The following is a 17,771-nucleotide window of genomic DNA, read 5'->3' as shown; positions in this document are numbered from 1 at the left end:
AACAGTTAGGAGGTTAGGAGGTTTTCCTGATATTCAAGTGAAATCTGGCTTCCTTTAACTTGAGCCAATTGATGAATGTCCAGCAAACTGGGATGACCGAGAACAGATCCTGCCCCTCCTGTTTGACAGCTTTACAAGTCTTTGAAAAGTGTTATCATATTGCCCCTCAGCCTTCTTTTCTCAAGGCTAAACATGCCCAATTCTTTCAGCCTTACCTCTTAGGGCTTGGTTTCCATCACCCTTATCATCCTTGTTGCCCTCCTCTAAACTTGTTCCAATTATCTTCTGGAAGTGTGGACACAAAACTCAAGGAGAAGCCTAACCAGTGCTGAATAGAGGGGGACTAGCACCTTGCGGGATTCGGGAACTATACTTCTGTTAATGTAGCCTAAAATAGCATTTGTCTTTTTGTAAACACATCAAACTGTTGGCTCATATTTAGCTTGTGATCTAAGATGATCCCAAGATCCTTCTCGCTCGTAGTTTTATTAAGCCAGGTATCCCTCATCTTGTACCTGTGCATTTGGTTGCTTTTCCAAGGTGCAGTACTTTGTACTTATCCCTGTTGAATTTCATTCTGTTGTTTTCAGCCCAGTACTCCACCCTACCCAGAGCATTTTGAATTTTGTATATGTCTTCCAGGTTATTAGCTATTCAAATAAATTTTGTGTCATTCTCAAATATGACAAACATTCCCTACACTCCCTCGTCCAAGTCATTAATGAAAATGTTGAAGAGTACTGAACCCAGGACTGAGCGTTGTGGTACCCACTTGTTACCTCCTCCCAATTGGAAGAGCAACGACTTCTTCCCAGCCATTATTCCTCCCAGTTGGAGAAGAAACCCTCCGAGTATGGATCTATACCCAATTTGTATCCACCTGACATCTGATTTATCCAGCCCACAAACCCAGTTAAGCTTGCTAATCAGAATTTCATGGGGTACTTTGTTAAAAGCTTTGATGAAGTCCAGATATACTCTGTCTACAGCATGCCCTCTGACTATCAGGGAGGTTACCTGATAAAATAATATCGTATTAGTCTGGCAGGATTTGTTCTTGATAAATCCGTGTTGGCTTCTAGTTTGTACCGTGTTATTTTCTAGGTGATTGCACAGTGACCGTTTTATAATTTGTTCCAGAATTTTCCCTAGGATTGACGTCAGATGGACTGGCCTGTAGTTCCCAGGTTCCTCCTTTCCCCTTTTTTATAGATTGGGACATTATCCCTCCTCCAATCCTCTGACATCTTACCTGTTTCCCATTATTTAAAGAAAATAATGGACAGTGATTCTGATAGTTCTTCAGCCAATTCCTTCAGTACTCTTGGGTACAGTTCATCTGGTGAAGATCTGGATATCTGAACTTATTTAAGGTGGCAAGGTATTCCTTGACTATTTGTTTATCAAATTCTAGCTGCAATCCTGTCCCCTCCACTTCCACTTCACATTTGTCTGGAGGCTCATAGTCTGTTTTATGGGAAAAGACTGAACTAAAATAGGAATTGAGCACCTTTGCCTTTTCTTTGTCCTCTGTTGTCATTTTTCCATCTCCATTGTGGAGCTGTGCCATTGTTTTTTTTTTTGTTTGTCTTTTGTTACTTGCATATCTGAAGAATGCTTTTTTATTGCTTTTGCTGTCTCTAGCTAATCTCAGTTGGTTCTCAGCTTTTGCCCTCCTAATGCCATCCCTGCATATCCTTGCTACTTGTCTGTACTCTTCCTTGGTGACGTGGCTTTCTTTCCACTTCCTATACATGTCTTTTTTTTATTTTCCTTGAGCATTTCATGTAGCCACACTGGCCTTTTTTGCTGCCTCCCACCCTTTCTTCTTGTTGAAATTGTTTGTTGTTTTGCTTTTAGAATTATTTATTTATTTATTTATTTATTTATTTATTTATTTATTTATTTATTTATTTATTTATTCATTCATTCATTCATTCATTCATTCATTCATTCATTTTAGAAAATCCCACCCTTCCTGGACTCCTTTTCTTCTTAGGATCCTGCCTTGGGACCTTGTTCTGAAATTATTAAAACTGGCTTTTAAAAAATCCAGCATATGTGTGTGGCTACATTCTGCTTTGGTTTCCTTTGAAATAAAAAATTCTAACATGATCGTTCTTGTCCAGAGTTCCCTTTACAGCCACTACCTCCACCAAGTCATCTCTACTGGTTAGAATCAAGTCAAGGGTAGCTAATACCCTAGTTTTCTTCTCCACTTTTTGTAGGAGAAAATTATCAGCCTCACAAGCCAGGAATTTCCTAGAACTTTGCAGAATTTGCTTCCCAACATATATCCAAAGAAAGGGGAAAAGTAGAGTAAAATATTTTAAATAAATAAATAAATAAATAAATAAATAAATAAATAAATAAATAAATAAATAAATAAATAAATACCCCCCCCCAGTCAATGCAGGAATCTAAATCAGATGTTTCTTTAATTTTCTCTTGAATATCTTTAGTGCTGGAGCACACACCACCTCTTCAGGTAAATGGTTCCACTGCCATACTGTTATAACAGAAAGTCCCCCCCCCCCCGGATATTCACTGAAATCTGGCTACCTGTAACTTGAGCCCATTATTATGTGTCCTGCTCTCAGAGAACAAAACCTGCCTCTCCTCTGTATCACAATCTTTCAAGAATTTGAAGACTGCTAGCATATCTTGCAAGATATCTCTTTTCTCAAGACTAACTATGCCCATTTCTTTGCACCTTTCCTCATAAAGTTTGGTTTTCATTCCCCTGATCATCCTTGTTGCCCTCCTCTGAATTTGTTTCAGTTTGTCAGTATCCTTCTTAAAGTGTAGTGTCCAGAACTGGACACAGTGGTCAAGATGAGCCTTAACCAGTGCCGAATAGAAGGAAACTAATATTGGAATGTCCAGCGTGTGGTGTAGTGGATAAAGTGACAGACGTGGACTCTGCTGACCAGGGTTTGAATCCCCACTCTTCGAGGGAGACTGGAACTAGTAAAACCACTCCTTAAATACCTAACTTACCCTGAAAGCTCTATTAAGGTAACTATAGTTGGTTCTGACTTGAAAGCACAGAACAACTACTTAATGGGATTTGGAGACTATACTTCTATTAATGCAGCATAAAGTAGTATTTGCCTTTTTGCAGCTGTATCACACTGTTGGCTGCTTGAGTTTGTTGGCATCCTTCTTTAAGTGTGGTGTCCAGAACCGGACACAGTCCTCAAGGTGAGGCCTAACCAGTGCTGAATAGAGGGGGACTAGCACCTTGTGGGATTTGGAGACTATACTTCTGTTATAGCAGCCTAAAATAGCATTTGTGTTTTTTTGCAGCCATATCACACTGTTGATTTGCATTCAGCTTGTGGTCTAATAGTTGCAAGATCCTTCTTGTTGGTAGTATTACAGAATAGTCACTCTCAAAGTATTTGAGAGTGGGTGTGAACTGCTGCCGGGTATGAGCTTTCTGTCCCAAGAAGTCTGCTTTGACTGGAATAGTAAATATGTCACTATAAGGTTTTAATGAAGGGGTATTGCTTAAGATTCTTTGGAAACGAATATATATTTTTATGTTCCAGATCTTTTACTGACAAGGCTTTGGTCCTAAACTTTGACAAAGGAACTGAAACCAGGAATTTGTGTGAGCACCCTGGTCAATGGAATTGAAACCATTATCAAAGAAAACTTTGCTGCAAAAGAATTTGTGAGACTTAAAGCCTTTACTGAAGTCTTCCATGTAAAAGAAATGGACCATATGAACTGAACACTTTTCTTGAAAGACCTTTTGGCTTCCTGGTGAATCTGTTTGCAATGAATTGGCTTTGTATTTATTGAAACTCTGTCGATATTTAAAGTGATAAAGTACTTTAAGAAAATTCAGTTACTATGGGAAATTTGTATTTAGTTAGAATAAGCGGGTTATGTAAGATTACTGAGTAAAGTACCCCACATCTTGTAACTGTGCACTTGTTTTTAACCCCCTACGTATATAACTTTCGCCATGTGCGAAAAACTAAGTACACCCTTACTGATTCCATAGGAATTAAGAGGCTAAGTAACAGCCAGATGCTGCTAATCAAATGCCCTTGAGTAATTGACTATCAGCAAGTGTGCCCACCACTAGAAAAGCCAAAGTTTGACCAGTTTGCTGGTCTGGACCATTCAGGTGTGTGTTTACACAATGTCTAGGAGGAATCCTTTTGATTCCTGACTCCGGGCAGAGTGCAGCTAAGAAATAAAGCTAAAGGCAGACCCAGGGACCTTACAACCAGAGCTCGCAAACTGGATAGCAACAGGAATTTTGCCATGGGAGTTTGCCAGGGGAGGCTCCTAACAATTTATTTTTGTTCCTTTGGGTATACATATAGCTATATTTAAACTAACAAAGCAAGAGGGACAGGTATCCTAAACAAACAGTTGAAGGTAAAAAAGCTAGAAGGGATTATGGAGGGTAGAGACAATTCAGTTGTGCTAACCTGCATACTCTGTGCTATGTTTGTCTTTGTTCCTAAGTGTACAATGATGTATGCATGTAACAAGTGTAAACTTGTGGCACTGTTAGAAGAGAAAGTCAGAGACCTGGAGCAGTGAGTAGCCACACTCAAGACTGTAAGGGAAGATGAAGTCTACATTGATAAAACTCTTGAGCAGCAGCAGCTGTCAGAGGGGGCACTGCTGACGGAAGAAAACCAAAACATTCCACTGGAGGAAAATGCTATAAAGGCTACAAACATAGTGGAGGAACCACCATAGAAAAGAATCAATTAGGAGCAAAAGAAAGAGAGACGAAGAAGAAGGGTGGTGCCAAGAAAGTAGAAAAATGGAGTTTGTGCCATGTGGATTGTTTCTTAGTCTATAGAGAGGCTTAGGAGTCATTTTGAGCCTTTTCCCCCCTTATGTTAGATCAAAGGGAATTGAAATGTAGAACCTCAGAAAGAAGGAGGGGGGGGGCATACCCTATATCTTCCCTTAAAGAAGCTTTTTAAAGTATTTTTAGCTGTATTTTTGTTTATTGAATGATGCCTAGATTTCTTTGCAATATTTTATGGAAATGTAACTTATGCTTTGCTTATGCAACAAACTGAATATCTATACAGACTTTATTTTTTCAATAAAAATTATTCTTAAAATCCTTAAGAATGGTCTTTTGAACAGCAAGTTCAAAAGAGATTGTGATGCCACAGAATGCTACAGAGTCCTATCTGCCTGAGCTTTGATAGATCTGGTGATTACAAAGCTCATGTGTGTGTTCTTGCTGAACTTAGTTAAGTGCAAGCAAGTATCTTTTAGGATAGATTTGTGAGAAGGGATCTGTAATTCTTCCTGGCTGAGGTCATTTGGACTCTACCCAGCTGTAAAGGAGATTCAGACCCCCTAATTGCTCTCTATCCGCCGACCAAGCGCTCCCCACAAGGGGGCTGGGTCATGACAGAGTCTCTCGGACAGCATGCAGAGGAGACCCCACAGTAGGACATGAGTAGGGCTGAAGCACAGCAGAATACAGTTGCCGAAATTATACCCTACAAAAAGAAGAAGAGGATAGTAGTTATAGTAGGGGACTCCCTACTACGTGGAACTGAGACTGAAATATGCTGGGAGGATCCATGGACTTGCCAGGTATGCTGCCTCCCTGGAGGACGGATAAGGGATGTGATGGAAGGATTGCCATCACTCATAAAACCTACAGATATATACAGTGGTGCCCCGTACCACAACGATAATTCGTTCCCTTGATATAGCTGTTAAGCGAAAATATCGTCCAGCGAAAACACTTTCCCCATTGGAATGCACTGAAACCCATTTAATGCGTTCCAATGGGGAAATTACCTCGTCGTTCAGCGAAGATCGCCCATAGGGAAGCCATTTTCCGAGTGCCGACCAGCTGTTAAAATGGCTGCCCTGCGAAGCATGGGTCCAGAAAACACAGGGCAGCCATTTTGTGGAGCCTGAAAAATCATTGTCAAACGAAAATCCCCCATAGGAAACATCGTTTTGTGGATTGGTCGTTTAGCGGGATCGTCATGTGGGGCACCACTGTATCCCTTTCTTCTTGTCCACATGGGAACAAACAACAGAGTTAAGGGTAGAAGAAGAGGAATAAGAGGAATGGACCAAACTGATCAAAAGGGCAACAATAATAACTGTGGGTCCTGATGATGGCAATTTTAATTAGTTAGAGATATTAAAAGCAATAAAAAAGCATTCTTCAGGTATGTGAGTAGCAAAAGACAAACAAAAGACATAGTAGCATAGCTCTGCAATGGGGATGGAAAAATGATAAGAGGACAAAGAAAAGGCAAAGGTGCTCAATTCTTATTTTAGTTCAGTCTTTCCCCATAAAACAGACTATGAACTTCCAAACAAACTGGAAGTGCGGGGGGGGGGGATAGGATTGCAGCTGGAGATTGTCTGATAAACAAAAAGTCAAGGAACACTTTACCACTTTGAACGAGTTCAAATCTCCAGGACCAGATGAACTGCATCCAAGAGTACTGAAGGAATTGGCTGAAAAATTCTCAGAGACGCTAATCATTATTTTATTGTAATCATGGGAAACAGGGTGAGGTGCCAGATGACTGGGGGAGGGCTAATGTCCCTATCTTCAAAAAGGGCAAAAAAAGAGGAACCTGGGAACTACAGGTCAGTCCATCTGACATCAAGCCTAAGGAAAATTCTGGAACAAATTATAGTCATTGTGTAAGTACCTAGAAAATAATGCAATAAAAACTAGAAGCCAAAACAGATTTGTCAAGAACAAATTCTGCCAAACTAATTTGATCTTGTTTTTTTGATCTGGTCACCTCCATGATAGAAAGAGGGAATGCTGTAGACATAGTTTATCTTGACTTCAGCAAAGCTTCTGACAAAGTGCTTCATTCTATCCTGCTCAGCAAACTAACTAGGTGTGGGCTGGATAGATCAAGTGTCAGGTGGATACACGATTGGCTACAGAATTGTACCCTGAAAGTGATGATTAATGGGTCCTTCTCTAACTGGGAAGGGGTAACCGGAGACTCAGTCCTGGGCCTGGTGCTCTTTAATATTTTTATTAATGATTTGGATGAAGGAGTGCAGGAAATGCTTGTCAAATTTGCAGATGACACCAAATTGGGCGAAATAGCTAATACCCTAGAAGACAGAAACAAAATTCAAAATGACCTTGAAAGGATAGAGCACTGGGTCGATAGCAACAGAATGAAATTCAACAGGGATAAGTGCAAAGTACTGCACCTCGCAAAAAGAAACCAATTGCACAGTTACAACATTGGGGATACCTGGCTCAGCAAACTACAAGCGGGAAGGATCTTGGAATTGTCGTAGATCACAAGCTAAATATGAGCCAACAGTGTGGTGTGGCTACAAAAAAGGTAAATGCTATTTTAGGCTGCATTAATATAAGTATAGTTTCCAAATCCCACGAGCTGCTATTCCCCCTCTATTCAGCACTGGTTAGGCCTCACTTTGAGTATTGTGTCTAGTTCTGGACACCACACTTCAAGAAGGATGCTAATAAATTGGAACAAGTTCAGAGGAGGGCGACAAGGATGATCAAGGGACTGAAAACCAAGCCTTATGAGGAAAGGCATGCTTAGCCTGGAGAAAAGAAGACTGAGGGGTGATATGATAGCACTTTTCAAATACAGTGGTGCCTCGCTAGACGATGTTAATCCGTTCCATTGAAATCGCTGTCTTGTGAAAACATCATCTAGCGAAAAGCGTTTCCCCTTTGGAATGCATTGAAACCCATTTAATGCGTTCCAATGGGGGAAATAGTTGTTCTCCAGCGAAAATCGCCCATAGGAAAGCCATTTTGTGAACCGCCAATCAGCTGTTTAAAACGCTGTCTTGCGAAGCATCGGTCCCGAAAACTCCCGTTTTGCGAAGATCGCTCATAGGGAAGCCATTTTGCGAAGCCGCCAATCAGCTATAAAAATCATCGTCTTGCAAAAAAACGCTCTGCGAAGCACAGACCAAATCAATGTCCAGCAAAATCCCCCATAGGAAAAACCGTTTTGCGAATTGCTACAGTGACTGCAAAAAGTCAATGTCTAGCGAAAAAAACGTTTTGCGGGGTAATCATCTTGCGAGGTACCACTGTATTTGAAAAGCAGTCATACAGAGGAGGGGCAAGATCTGTTCTCGATCATGCCGAGTGCAGGACATTCATCAATATGCTCAAGTTAAAGGAAGCCAGATTTTGGTTGAATATCAGAAAAAATTTCCTGTTAGAACAGTACGACAGTGGAACCAGTTACCTCGGGAGTTGGTGAGTGCTCCAGCATTGGAGGAATTCAAGAAAAACTTAGATAATCACCTGGCAGATATGCTTTGATTGTATTCCTGCACTGAGCAGGGTGCTGAACTTTATGGTCTTGTAGGCCCCTTCCAACTTCACTTTTCCATGGTTTTATGAAACACATCAGCAATGACAATAGAGAAGCAATTGTTGCTGCCCATCAATCTGGGAAGGATTATAATCAATTTAAAGTCCATCATTCTACGGTGAGGGAGATTATTCACAAAACAAAAACATTCAAGATAGTTGCCAATCTTCCCAGGAAAGGACGTGCAAGCAAATTCACCCTAAGGTCGGACCGTGCAATGCTTAGAGAAATTGCAAATAACCCAAGAGTTACATTTCTGGCTCTACAGGTCTCAATTAGCATGTTAAGTGTTAAACTTCATGACAGTAAAATTAGAAAAAGATTCAACAAGCATGGCTAGCTTAGAAGGGTTGCCAGGAGAAACTTCTCTCTAAAAACAACATGGCAGTATGGCTTAGGTTTGCAAAGTTGCATCTGGACAAACTAAAAGACTTCTGGAACAATGTCCTCTGGACAGATAACACAAAAGTGGAGATGTTTGGCTATAATGCACAGTGCCATGTTTGATGAAAACGAAACACAGCATATCAGCACAAACACCTCATACCAGCTGTCAATCATGGTGGTGGAGGGTGGTGATTTGGGCTTGTTTTGCATCCACTGAGTCAGCCGTGAACTCTTCTATATACCAAAGTATTCTAGAGTCAAATGTGAGGCCCTTGGTCCAACAGCTAAAGCTTGACCGAAACTGGGTCATGCAACAGGACAATGATCCCAAGCACAACAGCAAATCTACAACAGAATGGCTGAAAAAGAAAAGAATCAAGGTGTTGCAATGGCCCAGTTAAAGCCCAGATCTCAACCTGATTAAATGCTGTGGTGGGTCCTTAAGAGAGCTGTGCTTTGCTCTCAAACCTCAATCAGCTGAAGCGATGTTGAAAAGAAGAGTGGGCCAAAATTCCTCCATAATGGTGTGAGAGACTGATAAAGTATTATAGACAATGATTACTTCAGGTTTTTGCTCCTAAAAGTGGTTCTACAAGCTATTGAATCATAAGGTGTACTTAGATTTTAACATTTCTTCCATTTTAGTTTTGTTTTTGTTATATAAATCATGATACGGTGTAATATGTCGTGTTATGTGTTGTTGTTCATCTGAGCTTGGATTTACCTAATTTTCAGACCTGCTAAGGACCAGATGATTTTTATTATGTCCTGGTACATAAAAACATAGTATTCAAATAGGGTGTACTTTTCCCCCCACATGACTATATATCGGGTCCTTTAAGGAAGTGGTCCCAACCTTGGGCCTCCAGATGTTCTTAGACTTCAACTCCCAGAAATTCTGGCTTGCAGAGGTGGTGGTGAAGGCTTCTGGGAGTTGTAGTCCAAGGACATCTGGAGGCCCAAGGTTGGGGACCACTGCTTTAAGGGAAGTGCCCTTCTCCCTTTGTTTGCTTTCAAACAGGCAGAAAGGGCAAACCCTCTTCTGATATTTGAAGAATGCGGTGAACTAAGCATGCATGAGAAGCATGCTCATATTCAGCCTTGCATCATTTTGGTGATTCTCAGGTATTTTGGGGTACAAAATGTGGGTACATGAGGCACAAAGGAGACAGTTGTATTAGACGTGAGGAACAGTATCATGGCAGGCAACTGCAGTGAGATTGCTTGTCTAAGCACAGTATCACTCAGTGAATTAATCTAGATACCACATCTCTGAAGTGCTTCAAGATCAGCAACAGGTTAAAAAAATCAATCCAATCCATAAGCAACATCATTGCTAAAAATTAATAACTTGCTGAGAAGGACCAGTCACCTATTTCTTTCTTCAGCACTGGTTTGTGTTGTAACAACATACAGACTTAGAAATGATCATAAGACTTTTCTCCCTCCCTCCCTGTTCTCCCTCCCTCCCTCTCTTTTAGTGTTAGGAAATTTAGTTGTAATGTGTGTTTGCCCTGACTAAGTAAACCAGCTGAAAAGAATTTGGAAAAAAACTCTCAGATATATATAAAGGAACTACATTTGATATGCTTTTCTGTGATACTGTGCCAAAGTGGGGCCCTCCATTAACTCCCATAATAAATTTCAGGAATTCAAAAACAGTTAAGAAGTGTTAACAGATGCATTTTAAAGCAATGCAGTGCTCTTATAAAAAAAAAGTAATAAAATCTCATTTGTTGATCACAATCTATACTGTTGAAGCTCTCTAGAAAGAGCAACATGAACATTTGAACCCTATATGTTATTTGGGCCTCTTAGAAGTAGTTATAGCATCAAGGAGTGAAATGAACCCCCCAGTTTCATGGAATCACAAAGTACATCCAGATATAGCTTTAGGGGCATTTTTAACCACCTGCCAAGAGGAATCGTATTGATGCTTTTAATATTAGCACTTGTATTCTTAATCTACTGAAAAACAATGTTTTTTTAAAAAAAAGATTATACCTGTCAAGCCTTTTGATTACCCTCATTAAAAACACATTAAAAATACTTTGACTGACGACCCAGGATACAAGGTCCAAGGAAATCTTATTTGTTCTTCATGATGTGTGTTGTACTTTATTGTTTTAATGTACAGTTCTGTTTACACACTGTCATTCTCCGTCAATTTCACTGCCATCTATTATGCTTGGAGCAATTTAAATGCAGAGATGAATATATACAAGAAGGGCTGGGTATAACTAAGAAGGGCTGGCAAACTTTTCTTTTGACCTTTAAGAAAGGTCTAAAAGAATTTTCCCTTTCCAAATCCATAAGGCTAGTTTAAAAGCTGTTATTTATTATGCATTTTAATTTCTTCTGTTATTTTAAAGGATTAGGACTGACTCCAAACTACAAATATCCCTTAATAGTCAAAATTTCTTACTGAAATGTTAGGCTGAACATACCCAAGGACACTCGGTGAGTTTAGATCTGAGACAGGATTTGACCCAAACAGCTTGCACCCAAATTCAATGATACACTATTTTGTTATCATTTACTGGCTCACAGATTATCTGAAATTTAGCACTGAGTCATGTGTTTTGAGCATGATATCCATATCATAGTACCAGTAAAAAACAAGTGCAGTAGTCAGCCTTGATTCCTATTATCTTAGGAGTGATCCACTGACAGTCTCAGTTTCAAATGAACATGCTAAACAACTAATTTAAATGTTCAGTATAAAATCCTGATTCCCAAATAGGATATAGAACACTCCTTAAAGGAATCCATGACCTTGAGTTTACAAGAACTAAGCAGGGTTTTGAGATCACTCATTCATAAGGTTGCCATAAATCAAATATGACCTGACAGCATGTAACAATAATAACAAACAACAATATTTGTCCAAAGTTTCTCCCCTTATTTAAAATTGTTTTAATTATATTGTATTACGCTTGTTGTAAGTCGCCTAGATAGGTGGGATATAAATAAAATAAATAAATAAATAAAATAAATAAATATTTGGAACAGTTTACATGTTACATTTTTAAACAGACATCTAAGATTTTAAGTTTGCATATTAAAAACATGCAGTAATCTGTGAAGGCAATAAACAGACATTTCAAAATAAGTGGGCGATACAGCTATGCTTGTTGATTGTCAAGGATTTGCTACAGCTTTTTGTCAAGCTCACCTTGGTAACAAAGGTGGGTGTGCTGCCCATTAAGTAAAAACACTAATGGCACACTCACTGATGGAAATCTAGAATTACTAGTTCATTGGTGAAGTGGCTGATTTATATCTACATCTTCTTGATTCAGTGTACAAAACATATGCAAGTAGTTTACAATAAACAGTAAAATATATACTTTGTATTTTTGACAGCAATTTCCAAAAGCAGAGTAGCTCTGCAGTTCCTTGGTAAAAACAAAATAGAATGGTATTGCTTATTAGGACAGCTAAAATGTTACAAAGATGGCGTGAGATTTTGTGTGCTTCAGAAGTCTTCATCAGAGAAGATGGCAAACTTACAGAACAGGGAAAGAAAAAGTAGCATCAAAAATCTGTCCTGATGTATTGTCCATTATATGTTTCTATACCTGCAAGATATTGTATGCAGGCTCTGAAAAAAACAACAGTTAAAGTATCAGTTTACAGCTTCCTGAGATGCACAGGGAATAGTTTCTCTTTGTTCCCCATCAATCATGTTATCCAGGCAGCTGCCTATTGCCTTATTTGAGTCTCATGGGCAGAGCTATAACTAGCAATTTAGATACAGGGAGGGGGCAAGAAGCACAAAACAAACCTATTAAATCCATGACCCTCGGAGCCAGCATTTTATATAATTAAAAATTTGAAATAGTATCGCTGTCCTCAGAGACCACCAAAAACTATTATAAACTTAATTAAAAATCTGCGTAAACAGACATGTTTTAATCTGATGTCCAAAAAAGACATAAACATTGGTGTCTGGTGAACTGGTAAGACTGAGTACCATAGATAAAGCATGAATACCAAAACTGACAGCCACTTAGAACAGGGGCACCTGGGATTTGGGAGGTCTTCAAACACCCAGGTTGGCCTTGCATTTAAATTTACAGTTTTTTAAAAAACCCAGAGCCATGTAACAGATAACTGTGACAAGTCATGCTCTTCCTACAGGAATGGTACAAAGATCATCAACTCCTGAACTTTATTTGTAATGGACTCCATTTACTGTTCAAGTTTTGTTTGCAACCTTGCTTGCTATCTGTAGTTTGTGTAGCTGGGAGGGATTTTTCTGGGCTGAGGTGATCGTATATTCTACATTAACTAATCCAAGATTTGAATTAAAGGAGAACCTCACCTTTCTGCTAAACTTTCTTTTCCCTCTCTTTCATCTGTTTGAGGCAGTTGCTTGTTTGCTGGTGATCTATTCAGTTGGTTGCTAAGTATGTGTGCAGTAAAGAAAGCGATATACACAACGCAAACAAATGTAAATAGTGTTTTTTATTCTTTCTCCTACAAGTGTTTCAGATTGATTTACTGAGACTTCAAGTGGCAGTTAACGAGAAAAGGGTGGACTATCCGGGGGACTTGTAGTTATTCCCCTCTGTGGATCTCTGTGAGTTTGTGTAGCAAAAGAAATTTTAACAGAAATTCAAAAATCTGCAACACTTTTAAGCATCTGGAAAGTCACAAGCACAATGGTGCTGTGGACAATGGTTTGGTGTCCACATAAAGCTTTGTTTTTCCCATGGTCACTGCTAATAGACTTTCACAGATCCTTTATGAATTAGTTTCCAACATAGGACTGAGACTCTTTTGGCTATACAGTGGTGCCTCGCTTAGTGATGTTAACTGGTTCAAAAAAAACATTGCTATGGAAAACATCGCTAAGCGAAACACCATTTCCCATAGGAATGCATTGAAAACCGGATAATCCGTTCCAATGGGAACGGATTACCGTCCTTAAGTGAAAATCGCCATAGGAAACATCGCTAAGCGAAACGTGGTTCCCCTGTTGGAATGCACTGAATAGGTTTCAATGCATTTCAATGGTTTTGACAGGTCCGTTTTCTCTATTTTTAAAGTGTCTTAAAATGTTCAAAAACTGTTTAAAATGCTTGGAATTGTTAGTGCACCTTGTAAAACCTTTGCAAACTTAATTTGGCTTTGTTCTGAGTCTTCCTTAATTTTTGATGAATTCCCCCCCCCCATTGGAATGCACTGAACTGTAGGTTTAACAGCTGTCAAACCTACAGTTCAATGCATTCCAATGGGGGGGGGAATTCACCACAAAGCCAAATTAAGTTTGCAAAGGTTTTACAAGGTGCACTAACGATTCCAAGCATTTTAAACAGTTTTCGAACATTTTAAGACACACTTAAAATAGTGAAAATGGACATCACTAAACAAAACAGGGGGACCAAAACTGTCATCGCTAAGCGAAGCAAGGTCCCGAACATCGCTATGCGAAATTTCCCCATAGGAAACATCGCTAAACGGAACGCAAAATTGCTCCAAAAACCTCATCACTAGGCGAATACATCGTTAAACGAGGCAATCGCTAAACGAGGCACCACTGTACATAAGTCCTGTGACCTCTCGTGATTTTCTCTGATGTCTGAAGCTGAGGAAAGATGTACTCCAACAACATCTGGAGGACCATAGATCCTGTTCTGATCTCTTTTGCCCTGTCATAGTCACAACCCTGCTCACGGGCTTGTGATTTGGCAAAGGAGAGAGACACAGGCTTTTTTGTGCTATCTCTGTAACATTTTAGTGGTTCTAATGAAAGCTATTACATAGTTCTCCACATATATATGGAATTTATTCCCAAGCAAAACATCAAATTTAAAGCAGCTGTTAGATGCTGTAGAGCTAACATTTCTGTATTGATGAGATTTACATCCTGCCAGTATTGGGCAGAATTTCAGACTCTTACTGCCTGGAACTTTTAGGAGAATTGTCCCAGCATAAGGCATTTTTCAGTAGGTCAAACCAATATTTATAACGTTTAGAAAATAAATTACATCAAGATCTGTACTGATGGATTACCAAAATTCTATTTCAGAACTTGTTTCTTGACTATGGCAAACACTATGTTTAACTTCAGAACCAGTGTGGTGGAGTGGATAGAGTAGTGGACTAGTAGTGAACCTGGGTTCAGATCCCTGCTCAGCCACAGAAACCTACTGAGCTGGCAGTGGTAAGTATCTCACATACCTTGGAAACCCCACTAGGATCACCATATGCTGAATCAACTTGGCAGTATATAACACATGTTTAATGTACAATGAAGTCCTCTTACCTGTTGTAGAACATGCCTTTCCCTTAATGTCATTAACCTTCTGTGAAGCTCAACTAGTTCATCAAGATATGCCTGCAAATAAACCACTACATATTAAAAGAAACAAAAAACCCCACTTTGTTAAGCTGCTGAACTCCTCCACACACAATCATTTCCAACTATTTCATCTTAACAGCTAGCCGGGATATGGACTGTAATTTTTAATCGATCCCTGACTCTATGCGCAGTTCCCGTCTGTCTCAAGGCTTCCGTCATCGTTCCACTGCCTAAAAAGTTGCCTACAAACAGTCCGAATGACTACAGGCCGGTGGCACTAACTTCAATCTTAATGAAGTGCTTTGAGCAGTTAGTTCAGAAATATATTATCTCCTGCCTTCCTGATCCCTTTGATGGGCTTCAGTTTGCTTATAAAGAAAATAGATCAACCGAGGATGCGATCAATACTGTAATTTATATGGCTTTATCCCACTTGGAAACACAAGGGAATTATGTAAGAATGCTGTTCGCGGACTTTAGCTCTGCTTTTAACACCATTATACCCCACAGATTAATAGACAAACTTAAAGATCTTGATTTTCCAGATTCTATCTGTCTGTGGACTTTGGATTTTTTAACAAATCGTCCATAAAGGGTTAAACTGAATGACTACATCTCTACTGACAAGATACTCAGCACTGGCACTCCACAAGGCTGTGTCCTTAGTCCACTACTGTTCTCCATTTATTCATCGGATTGCACCAATAACCATCCCAGTAATAGGATTATCAAATTTGCAGACGATACTACACTAGTAGGACTTATCTCTGGGGATGATGAGTCTGCGTATCGGGACGAGGTATTACAGCTATCCCGCTGGTGCAAAAAAAAAAAATCTTTTATTTAACATCCAAAAAACCAAGGAATTCATAGTGGACTATAGGAAAAAAAGAGCAGACATTCAGCCACTGTATATAGATGGAGTTTGTGTGGAACAGGTGATTGAATGTAAGTTTCTTGGGACTATCATAACAAATGACCTGACTTGGAGTGCAAACACCGCTGCGTTAATCAGGAAGGCACAACAACGGTTGTATTTTCTAAGGATTCTTAGAAAGCAACAATTGACTGAGAGTTTGTTAATCACCTTCTATCGGAGTTCGATTGAGAGCATATTATCCTACTGTCTCTGTGTATGGTTCACGAGCTGCACAGTGGCAGAGAAAAAGGCAATTCAAAGGGTGATTAAGACAGCCCAAAACATCATTGGCTGTTCACTCCTCTCTTTGGAAGAATTGTATAAGAACAGATGTAAGAGGAAGATATCTAACATACTGAAAGACTCCTCTCATCCGGGATATCAGCTCTTTAAACTATTACCATCAGGAAGGAGATTCAGGGTATTGAAAGCAAGGACAAGCAGATTCAAGAACAGTTTTTACCCAAGTGCAGTATTGAGTTTAAATGTGGGGCCATAGGTTTTTGGTGGAATTTTAATTGCTGAGAGAAAACGGGGTATCTATATTTGGATGGTGAAAGTTGTGTATATTTTAACTTTTTTTGTAGTGTTGTCCAGTTTTACCTTGGGGAAGAGCACCTCATTTCGTTGCACCCACTTGTGAGCGCAATGACAAATAAATTTCTTATTTCTTATTTCTTAACAAAAGTTAGAATAAAATAAAGCAAAATATATTCAACTAATTAAAATGTGAGATGAACTAATGAAGTGGAATACCAAAATGCTTAATAAGTACCTAAGGATGTGATTACACTAGCAAACTGAATTACTTTGATTCAGTTATATGGACCCCTTTCCTTTGATATGGCTCAGCTGGTGATTCCCGACTCTTCTTTTTTATCTTTTTTTTCTGTGTAGGAGTGATTTAATGCTAAGCCAATGAAACAATGCAGTGATATGGAGATCAAGCACTAAACTCAGTACAGTGGTGCCTCGCAAGACGAGTGCTCCGTTTTACGATGAAATTGCATAACAATGACGTTTTTACAAACGCAAAAGCGACCGCAAAACAATGTTTCCTATGGGGTTTTTTCGCTTTGCAATGATCAGTTTCCTGCTTCGGGAACCAATTCTCGCAAAATGACGATTTTCCTGCAGCTGATCGGTGGTTTCAAAATGACCGCCGGGTTAAAAAAAAAATGGCCGCTCGCTGTTTTCTGGGATGGATTCCTCGCTGCACGGGCAGCGAAAATGGCCACGCTATGGAGGATCTTCGCTAGACGGTGAGTTTCAAGCCCATAGGAACGCATTAATCGGGTTTTAATGCGTTTTTAATTTCGCTTTACAATGTTTTCGTTCTACAGCGATTTCGCTGGAACGAATTAACATCGTAATGCGAAGCACCACCTACCCAGAATCATACCCCATTGTGTTTTGTAGAACAAGACAAATGATTAGACAGGGAAAACACCATCTGAATCCTGGCTTTAAAAAAGTAGAAGCCGTAAGGGGCACAGGAAAATCTCTGAATTGGAAACAAAAGGGGCAGGTCTGATTCTCATTGGCCTTTGTGTCATGAGATCATTGAAAAATACTTTGAATGTACCCATGCAAATTGCAGAGCAAATCCAAAAGTGTTCATCAGTGTAATCACAACCTTAGAAACAGTGTATGAAAGTATGTTCAATGTTCCAATAGTTTTTTATATACTCAAAGATACATACTTTTACATAGATTGTAGAGATACCATAGTCTGGATCAGAATTTAGTCATGGTGAGAACAGATCTGCTGAAATCAACAGGAGTGTGTTAAATT

The 17,771-nt window shown here is 39.4% G+C and overlaps 1 protein-coding gene across 3 annotated transcripts in view; it reads right to left on the bottom strand.

The window, feature by feature from the left end:
• Positions 1 to 17,771, bottom strand: part of MLLT3 (MLLT3 super elongation complex subunit) — a 299,778-nt gene that overhangs the window by 6,349 nt on the left and 275,658 nt on the right. For all 3 annotated transcript variants that reach the window (XM_020790344.3, XM_072992060.2, XM_078384923.1), the window contains exon 11: positions 15,022 to 15,093. In XM_020790344.3, the coding sequence (XP_020646003.2) occupies positions 15,022 to 15,093 (72 nt within the window). The remainder of the gene's footprint in view (positions 1 to 15,021; positions 15,094 to 17,771) is intronic.

This window comes from Pogona vitticeps, chromosome 2, assembly GCF_051106095.1.
Source record: "Pogona vitticeps strain Pit_001003342236 chromosome 2, PviZW2.1, whole genome shotgun sequence".
In the NCBI taxonomy this organism is placed as follows: domain Eukaryota; kingdom Metazoa; phylum Chordata; class Lepidosauria; order Squamata; family Agamidae; genus Pogona; species Pogona vitticeps.
The sequence above is the reverse complement of the archived record's forward strand: the minus strand, read 5'-3'. Positions and strand labels throughout refer to the sequence as shown.